At 38.8% G+C, this 10,515-nt stretch overlaps 1 protein-coding gene across 4 annotated transcripts; it reads right to left on the reverse strand.

Annotated features, from left to right (window-relative positions):
- Positions 1-107: 107 nt before the first annotated feature.
- c1galt1a (core 1 synthase, glycoprotein-N-acetylgalactosamine 3-beta-galactosyltransferase, 1a) lies at positions 108-7,772 on the reverse strand. Of its 4 annotated transcripts, none has more exons than XM_042407822.1 (4): positions 7,752-7,772; positions 5,069-5,326; positions 3,059-3,723; positions 108-1,483 (listed from the first exon to the last, which is right to left on the reverse strand). In XM_042407822.1, the coding sequence occupies exons 2-4, from the start codon at positions 5,277-5,279 to the stop codon at positions 1,148-1,150; spliced, it is 1,212 nt and encodes a 403-aa protein (XP_042263756.1). In that variant the 5' UTR covers positions 5,280-5,326; positions 7,752-7,772; the 3' UTR covers positions 108-1,147. The 4 variants fall into 4 exon arrangements, with proteins under 4 accessions (XP_042263756.1, XP_042263754.1, XP_042263755.1 ...); XM_042407820.1 differs by lacking the exon at positions 7,752-7,772 and adding an exon at positions 6,292-6,877; XM_042407821.1 differs by lacking the exon at positions 7,752-7,772 and adding an exon at positions 5,542-5,582.
- Between the last annotated feature and the right edge of the window lie 2,743 nt (positions 7,773-10,515).

Here is a 10,515-nt window from a genome sequence, read left to right on the forward strand (position 1 = left end):
ACATAATTAGAGGTGACAGTTGATGCATTCTATTTCTTTATCATGTTATTCTTTTTCTTCAAAGTTCAAAATAAACATAATTTTTTTATACATAATTTATTCATTTAAAATGTTGGTGCATTTTTCTGCAGCTGTTTATGAGTGATTCTTGGAGCTCAGCTCTAGTGCACACAGTAATGTTCAATCACACCTGCTACAATGTTTACTGTTGGGTTGTATAAAATTACTTCACAAGAGGGATTAATTTGAGTTTACTATAATACTGTGTTCACCCGAAGCTACAGTGTTCTCAAACAGAAGCACACAAGGGGTTTCAAGTATGCGCCTCTACATCAGAGCATCTCATATCAGTCAAAAGATAAAAAGAAAATACATTTTTCACAAAACAGTTTCTTGCTGAAACAAACACTGCATCGCTGCTGGCTGAGGATTTAGTCTGCAATAAATACTGCACTGCAGAGGATTTAAAAATTAAATTAAAATGTTAAGACAAAATGTAGAAAGAGAAACAAACGCTTAAACATTTGTACAGACATCTTTGCATGTTGTTTCAGAAAAGCCCAGAAAAACATTAAATAATAAAACTGTGGCCACAAAAAAAGAGGCAAAACACTGAGAAGTTGTTACAGACACGTCTGTTTGTTGCTGCTCTATATTTCAAGGAAAGATTATGAATACAGTGTGATAAAAACCTTTGAATACAACTGTTCCTGTATTATTGGCTCAGATCGGATACTCTTCTTGCATCACTCCAAGCTCACTTCTGGGACTGCGTGACATCATAAATCTATAAATGCACATAAGGATGATGTCAAAATGTAATGAAACTAAACCAAGTGTTTATCTTGTTCAAATATAGCAAAGCCACCCGGAGCTGCCACTGAATCATATTCCAATTTTAACCACTCACTGCTTGCAATTACAGTGTCATACTGACTGGAATATACTGTGATAGGATCAAGGAAGCCCTGTCAGAGAAAAACACTAGTTATCCATACGGCATTGGGCGAAGCAATTCTCTGGCATATACATCATACTACAGCTCCTATCACCAATTAATTGAGTGAAAATGGCCCTAACTGTTCTTGATGTAGATTCAATCAGACACGTCTCAGTTAAAACATTCAGCCACAGCAGAATCACAGAGTCAGTGTTGTGTGGCTGCAGTCCTGTTCTCAGTGAGGCGTGAGTTCAAATGATCTTTTTCCTCTTTCTCTGTCTCTGCTTTGGTTTGGTTTATACTAACAGAGAAGGCTGCAGTTACGTGACTTCTTCCGTCTGTCACTCCTTGAACTCCTTTGAGTCCAACCATCACGGCTGTATGTGAGAGTGAGCCGGGGCTCACACCGAGGCGTACGGAGGGCTGGTAGCGTGGCCTGTAACCGTGCGCTCTCAGGTGATAGGTGTAATACTCCAGTGTGTACATCAGCTCTGCTTCCACATAATGGAACGATACTGCCAGGTCAGAGCAGCACTGTGGACCCTGAGGAAGAATAACACACAGACCAAACATGCAGACACACACATAGTGCAACAATGTTATAACACTTGACAGTTGGTAGCATTTTAGCGTTATAATTCTTAGACATACACCATCCCATTCCCTTGAATGAGAAAGTGTGTCCAAATTTTTGACTGGTACTGTATACACAAAAAAACCTTTTGTTGTAAGAGTAGCAACTGAAAAGTCTATGAAAAATCCAATTTCAACAACTTCATCTATTAAAGAAAGAGAAAGAAACGAATGCAATGGAAATACTGTCTCCATTTTATGAAGGACAAACACTAACTATTCCAGTGGCATGAGGAGCCCAACAACAGCTGAAATTGTCAAGGTTACTAGTACCAATTTACTGGAAAATAATAGAAATTGATCTGTTTTTGTATGAAAAATGCTACATGTAGCACATCTCACATTTTCTAACATGTACAGTACAACTCACAAATATATAATTTTATTTTTTCAAACAGCTGTCACTGAAGTTTTAGCAAACATTACTCAAACAGGAGTAAATAGTGGACTTGTTGGCGACTATTTTCAGCAGTGGATTAATACACATTTGGTAAGCTAGTTAGTATTTTCAGCAGCAGGATGTAGTATGTGAGATTGACTCAAAATAAACTACAGTGCCCGTGTTCATCGTGATGAAGGATGCTACTCAGGGCTTGTTCTTGTTAGTATGAATAATGTTGTTTCTGGTCTTTTTGTTTTTGTTCACAATGAGAAGAATATATATCACCATCCTTATTCTTTAACTCTTCAAGCTGTCATATGATGACAGTTCTGAAATCACAAATTTCCATTTGTACAGTCTGATAAAAACATAATTACTTTAATATTAAACGTAGATTTGTTTTCGTGTTTCCATTTCAAAGACAGGGGACAAAGTGGCTACATAAGCTGGCAGTCACTCTATGACAGGATCAGTAATGGACCTGTCTCATTTTAATTGCAAAGCAAGATAAATTAGTTGCATCATCAGCAACAAATTGAGCAATTTTCCTTTTGTTGACAGGACATTGTCTATGCTGCAGACATCTACTTTAAAATGAACTCATCTCTATTTAAATCCTCTAGTTCTATGCAGGGGTCAAGTGTGGAATTCGAATGTGCAGATAATCACAAATTCATATATTTTGTTATTATCCCTCTGATGAATCATTTATACCAAAACCTACATTTTGTTGAATTCATCAAAAGAAAACACACAGTATATTGCGCACTACTCACTTTCAGTTCGGTTACAAAGTAGGTTCCTACTATATATTTTAAAATGAAGAATAATTGTCTCACTTTAAGTGCAGTTGTACGCTAATGATATTAAAGGATTTTCTACTAACCTGACTTGCCCCTTTCCAATGAGGCTAATCCACTCACAGGATGTCTTTCTTGCCAAGGGACTGTTCATTAACCACCTTGTGCTTTTAGTAATGGTGCCTTGAGCACAGTTAAGATTGATGTTGATTTCTTTGATTCTGAAGTGTTTACCAACCCATAGTACCATTTCACAGCACTGAATGATGTGAGTAGCTCATAAATAAAACAGAGGGGACTTGCCTCAACAATTGGGTAGTAACAGTAGCTCCAGTACCAGAAGCTCTTGGAGAACTTGCCAGTTAGATGGTGCTCTGGCACAAACGGGTGAAAAGTTTCTCGATGCAAAGTATCTCTGGAGTCCCCAGCCAGGACGCCCATCTTCTCCAAACACTGCCCCAGTGCTAGATCTTCTACAGGGGTGGTGTGTGTGCAAACCTTGGTCCGAAAACCTTCCACAAATCTCTTGAGGGCTTCTTTGCTAAGCACATAGCCTGCCCCTCCACTCATGTAGCCTTGCTTGGTATAAGGCTTGAAGCGTTTGCCAAAGTAGATGGGTTCATCAGGGGTGTGGTTGGACAGAATCCAGCGAAGGTTGTCCACCACCACATAGGTATCATCGTCTGCTTTTAAGAACCAGTCTGCTTCATTCGCGTGGTGCTCATAGACATAATGGAAGGCTCGAATGGTCTTCCAGTAGAGCTGGTCACGTCCCTCCTTAGTGCCCAGGCCCACAGTGGGGAAGTCTGGGTCCTCCACAGAGCTCATGAATACCACCACATTGCAGTGCCGACTCCAGGTGGCCCTGACATGGCGGGCCCTGCTCTGCAGGTTATACGGCCCTGTCATCACCCAGCAGAGAACGCGGACCTTCTGGTACAACGTATCTGCCACCCGGCTGTCTTCATCTAGAGAGACACAGAAAACAGTACTGTAAAATCCACTTAAGGACATATTTATATTTGGTAAATTGTTGTTATTATATGTTATATATGTTCAGGTATTACTGTACATACAACTGTTATTATTCATATTTAATAGTGTTGTGTAATAGGTGAACTATTGTTAGAATACGGGTGTATACATTATTATTATTTATGATAATAAATATTTGTTTATATTTTTATATTAAGGAGAGTGTTGTTACGTTGTCTAGTGTATATGTGTAAAGAAGTTTAGGAACAACGCGGTGCTAGTAAAATGTAGAGAAGTTTGCCAAATCTTGGATCAAAACAAGTTTTTGACTGTGTCATAGTGTGTCTTATAGTGTAACATTGTGTAAATTGGAATAGAACATCAAGTTGATAATGGACCAGGGTGAGATCTAACTTTTGGACAAGCATTGCCTTTGGCCTTCTTGGACTGTGCAGTACACATGAAAGTGGACAGAAGCCTTCACAATGAAGTATAAAGGAAACCCCGAGAGACAAACAATATTTCCTTTTTATGTGTCCCCAAGTACAAAAGTGAAGAAGCTCAAACACTTCTGGAAAGTCTTAAAAGCTTGTGGCTACCTAGACTAGCCGTTTGCAACAGCAACAAGATCCGGTAAGAACATCACAACAACAGGTGGTGAAGTAAAGAAGAACAGACGCAGCAACACTGTCATCCTATACATTGCTGGAGTATCTCAGGTGAATCTTCAACAAGCACTGCATCCTTGTGTTTTTCAACCACAACAACACACTGAGACAGAAGACTGTCCACTCTAACAACCACACATCCAAACATAAGCAATGTAGTACATGCAGTCCAATGCAGTGAGCAATGCACACACATATATATCAGGGAGACAAAACATGCATGTCCCAACACAAGGAGGGCCAACTCCTCAGGTCAAGACTAAGCAGTCTACCTACATCTGAAACACAAGGGACACTCCTTTGAGAACAGCAATATACACATACTGGACAGAGAAAAGAAGAGGTGGTGTAATACCCATTCACACCTTGACTCTTGTGACTAACACTCAAAAATGACAGCCAGGTGGACTAAAAACCCACATGTGACTCTCAAAGTGTGAACAGAGGTTAAATGTCTGAAACCCACCAGTCAGTCAGAACTTTGATAACAAATCCAATGAGTTCAACCAAACAAGAAATAAACACTGTTATCTGTATTACAGATATGTAAGGATATGTCAAAAGATGTAAGGTTACGTCTAAATACTGAAGAAAAAAAATCCTATTCATCACCCCATACATGTTAAATTATTTTATCTCTAGAAGACCGGTGTGTATGAGTGTAACGCACCTGCATGGTGAGGGTGGAGCAGGTTGATGAGAGCAGCACCTTCCTTCCTCCAGCTGGTTGGCCTCTCTCCCACCACTGTGGCTTTCTCCTGAGCCTCTGACAGCACCGGGTAGCTCCTCTCATACCACACCTGGCGCAGGAAGAAATAGATGCTGCAGGCCCCCACCAAGAAGCCCAGGGAGAAGGCCCATCTGGAGCTGGGGCCCTTCATGGTGACACTGGAGCCTCTAGCACCGTGATGTCCCAGTTACAGCATGTCTACATGGAACCACAAGACACCAGGATTGATTTAATACAGGCCAATAACAAATATTTTCATTATCGATTAATGTTGTTGATTATTTTCTAAATGAATAGTTGATTGGTCTGTAAAATGTCAGAAAATGGTGAAAAATGACGATCTCTGTCTCCCAAAGCCCAAGATGCAACCTAAAATGTGTAAGATAGCAGCAACTAAAACAGCTCCTGCCTACCTGAACTCCCTCATTCAGGTCTACTCTCCCTCCCGCTCACTACGCTCTGCCAATGAAAGGCGCCTGGTACCTTGACTCTTCTCCTCTGTAGTTCCCCGGTGGTGGAACAAGTTACCAAACTCTTTTCGATCTGCAAAGTCCTTCTCAATCTTTAAGAAAAGACTAAAGACATGGCTCCTTCTCTACCTTCAGTCTTTCTGGACTGAAGAAAAATGCCAAGAGAATTTTAACATTTTTTCTTAATTAATTTTCTGTCGCTCAACTACTCGATTAATAGACTAATCATTACAGCTCTAATTTAATGTAGAGTCAAAACCTGAAATTTTTTTTTAGCTGATTTTATGTAGCTGCCCATTTAATTGTGTTATGTAATCATGAACAGACAAGTAGTTAGTTTTAAAGATGAGTGTTATTAGAACTTTCCAAGTATCCTAAATATTATTTTACAAATACTGTGTCAAGTAAGGCCATAATCTCCAATGGTGTTTGCACAGCGAGTTTTTGATGTGTGCATAAATGAAAAGATGTTGTGAGCTATTAGTACACTCTGTTATCTTTAAAACATATTGGAAACACTTTTCACTTTTCAGACCCAGATTAAAGACAAACATACAACTGTCTCAGTAATATGGCAATCAAAGCATCTAAACGTGGCATTCACTGGAGTCAATCCACAAACACTGAACTAGTAACTGATCCTATGGACTTTTTCATGTCAAACCAAAATTATTTTACTTGAATAGGACTTACTGTAAATCCGTGTCCCGGTAAAAATGTTGTCAAAGTGATTTGTCCCACTAATCACTATCTGTCGAGACGCTTCAGGATTTGTCTGGATGATATTATGCCTTCTTTTTCTGTTTAGCTTAAAGAGAGACTGGTTTAAACTCAACACATTTGAATTCAGTGTTGGAGATGTCATATGGATGTGGACTTCTGGTTCTTTGTGCACATTGATTCCACACTCGATATAGTGTCAAAGCCAAAAATGTTTGCATTTGAGTCCATCTGTTGCCTCACAGATGAGGTTAAAGACCTCAAAACTGACGCAGATGTTAACGATTAACATGGCGAGAGCAGGTTTGGGCAGAATTGAGCTCTCTTATCACTGCTTCCCTGCATTACCCTGACGATTAATAACATGAGGCGACAACCCAGTTCGCAGCATTTCATCCTACCAAAAACACATGACAGACTGCTGTGACAGCGAAATAAGGCCATGTGGAAACAAGATCCCCCTTTAAAAATCTGCTGAAATGCTCTCATAGCTCACAGCCGCAGCTTTGTGTATACCACCGGTCAGCAGGAACATATTTAATTGTAGCTCTACACCCGTTTGTGTGTGTTATTTACCTTTGCTGGGGGGGTCAGTCATTTGTGATCACGATATGCTTGCAACTCCTTAAGCAGCGAAATATTTCCCGTTTGGAAAACGGCACGAGCCTACAGTATACTGTCATATCGTCACGTATTGGTCATATTCATCCGATGTGTTGTCGGTGCCTATTTTGCGCCACCAAAATAATATGATTAGTAGGAGGAAAGCTACTGTACAGATTTACATTCTCCAGCATCACGGGATAAGCTCTGAAAATGCGGTCTGTCATTGGCTGGCTGCCGGTGACGTGTGGAGGAGGCAGCCTTTCACGTCTTGAAATCATGGATGTTTATGCATTAACGGAAATTAACTGAGTTTAATTTATACCTGTTTTTTTAAAAAAAATCATTTTAATGTCTAATTTTGAGAGGCAAAGCGCAAGAGAGAAAATTAGGTAAAGGTGTTCCTCTATCAATCATGACCACTAGGTGTCACCCTAAACCAGCTTAATAGACACTAGACACGATGAATCAGTCTTGCACACATGCAGTCAAGAGATGTGCACAGTGTCACATGAAGACAAGATTGATATGTACTTCCATATGAGCAGAAGTGAACTAAGAAACAAACAGCGAAACAAAACAATAATAAATACAGACAAATGGCATCATCTCAACACTACCAATAAGATGCATAAAAAAGACAACTGACTGAAAATAGGCCACTGAAATAGTTCAGTATTAACCGGTGCAGTTGAACTACATGGATCAAGTAATGGAGGGGAGTGGTCAAATATTTAGGACGTCACAGACAGGGTGACCATTATAGTACATATACTGCATGAATTATAGTACAGAAAGGTTAGACTCTAAACTTGTACAGTATACAGAACCTCTTGAGCACCAAAATACAGATGGCCCATGTTCACATCAAAAAATTTCAACTTTCGACTTTTGACTCCACAGCCCTCTTCTTCAAATGTGGCTTGACTATTTCAGACAAACATGCTGTTATCAGACTAAAAAGTTTGAGAAATGATTTGTTGATCCTAGATGAAGTTATAAAAGGGAAAAAATGAGTAGAGAGTTGAAGCCATGATCAGCATTATTATGATTGGCTGAGTGCTGATCATGTGACAAAACAATAATAAATACAGATAAATGGCATCATCTCAACACTACCAATAAGATGCACAAAAAAGACAACTGACTGAAAATAGGCTACTGAAATAGTTCAGTATTAACCGGTGCAGTTGAACTACATGGATCAAGTAATGGAGGGGAGTGGTCAAATGTTTAGGACGTCACAGACAGGGTGACCATTATAGTACATATACTGCACGAATTATAGTACAGAAAAGTTAGACTCTAAACTTGTACAGTATACAGAACCTCTTGAGCACCAAAATACAGATGGCCCATGTTCACATCCAAAAATTTCAACTTTCGACTTTCGACTCCACAGCCCTCTTCTTCAAATGTGGCTTGACTATTTCAGACAAACATGCTGTTATCAGGCTAAAAAGTTTGAGAAATGATTTGTTGATCCTAGATGAAGTTATAAAAGGGAAAAAATGAGTAGAGAGTTGAAGCCATGATCAGCATTATTATGATTGGCTGAGTGCTGATCATGTGACAAAACAATAATAAATACAGACAAATGGCATCATCTCAACACTACCAATAAGATGCACAAAAAAGACAACTGACTGAAAATAGGCCACTGAAATAGTTCAGTATTAACCGGTGCAGTTGAACTACATGGATCAAGTAATGGAGGGGAGTGGTCAAATGTTTAGGACGTCACAGACAGGGTGACCATTATATTACATATACTGCACGAATTATAGTACAGAAAAGTTAGACTCTAAACTTGTACAGTATACAGAACCTCTTGAGCACCAAAATACAGATGGCCCATGTTCACATCAAAAAATTTCAACTTTCGACCTTCGACTCCACAGCCCTCTTCTCCAAATGTGGCTTGACTATTTCAGACAAACATGCTGTCATCAGGCTAAAAAGTTTGAGAAATGATTTGTTGATCCTAGATGAAGTTATAAAAGGGAAAAAATGAGTAGAGAGTTGAAGCCATGATCAGCATTATTATGATTGGCTGAATGCTGATCATGTGACAAAACAATAATAAATACAGACAAATGGCATCATCTCAACACTACCAATAAGATGCACAAAAAAGACAACTGACTGAAAATAGGCTACTGAAATAGTTCAGTATTAACCGGTGCAGTTGAACTACATGGATCAAGTAATGGAGGGGAGTGGTAAAATGTTTAGGACGTCACAGACAGGGTGACCATTATAGTACATATATTGCATGAATTATAGTACAGAAAAGTTAGACTCTAAACGTGTACAGTATACAGAACCTCTTGAGCACCAAAATACAGATGGCCCATGTTCACATCAAAAAATTTCAACTTTCGACTTTCGACTCCACAGCCCTCTTCTTCAAATGTGGCTTGACTATTTCAGACAAACATGCTGTTATCAGGCTAAAAAATCCTGTGAATACTCATCCAGGTTATTAGTTTTTTTAGTTAAGTTTGAGAAATGATTTGTTGATCCTAGATGAAGTTATAAAAGGGAAAAAATGAGTAGAAAGTTGAAGCCATGATCAGCATTATTATGATTGGCTGAGTGCTGATCATGTGACTGCTGTTAGATGACGTAGGTGTGTTGGGAAGCCTTCTAGCATGCTCTGGGCCAGTAGATTCTTGGACATTAGCCTCTTTTTTAAGATGTGTGTTCCTGCATTGTTACCGCTGTTATTTAGTTCTACATTGTGCTCCATAATGTTTCTACTGTTAGATATTACCAGTGAATGTGGTCACACTGCAAGTGATATTGGGTGCATGATTAGTATCGTTCTCCTCATTGAACATACAAGGGACTTTTAAGTGATAATTATATGCCTGGTCTGAAAATGTAACCTTATTAAAAAAATGCCAAAGAGCAGCTATAATTGCTCTGACAGATTTCAGCAAGCAGTTTTGTTCATGATCTGAATCACAAGTAAACTTTGCTTCACTTTGAAGAGTAACAAGCCTAAAGAGTTGGGAAGCACTATCCTATATGATACTCAGTTTTGTTTTTATTCTTAAATTCCAGTGAAGTAAATTACATGAACATAGTGAGCCATCAGGAGTCCACTGCCTCCTTGTTCTAGGCTGGAAATATAAACTCTGAGAATGTTAATCTGAAGTTTTTGAAAAAAACAGTATTTGAAAACCAACTAAGTTCAGACATTCACTCTATATCTTAATGGGGACATTCCCACCTAAGATTTACTTACAGTCTTGAATTTAAGCTTATAGAAATGTGTAAAAAGTTAATTTACTTTTAACTGAAGATATTCCATTAGTTTTGTACCTTTTGCAATCAGCCAAGCAATTTACTGACAGAGATTACAGTATGTAGTCTTAAAAACAAGCCTGAGTCAGGTTGAATTACTGTACCCTACCCCTAACTAGTATCATAAATCATCACAGTTGTAATTTGGATTAAATATGATTCAATTAGAAAGTGATAAACTATGGAGAGTAAAGTCATGCTGCAAAATCAGACACAGGCAGAGAAGTTTGATACATGTTAAAAAAAAAATCTGTTATATTTTGCAACACATGCCATCAACAT

Source organism: Thunnus maccoyii, chromosome 4 (assembly GCF_910596095.1).
Source record: "Thunnus maccoyii chromosome 4, fThuMac1.1, whole genome shotgun sequence".
Taxonomy (NCBI): Eukaryota; Metazoa; Chordata; class Actinopteri; order Scombriformes; family Scombridae; genus Thunnus; species Thunnus maccoyii.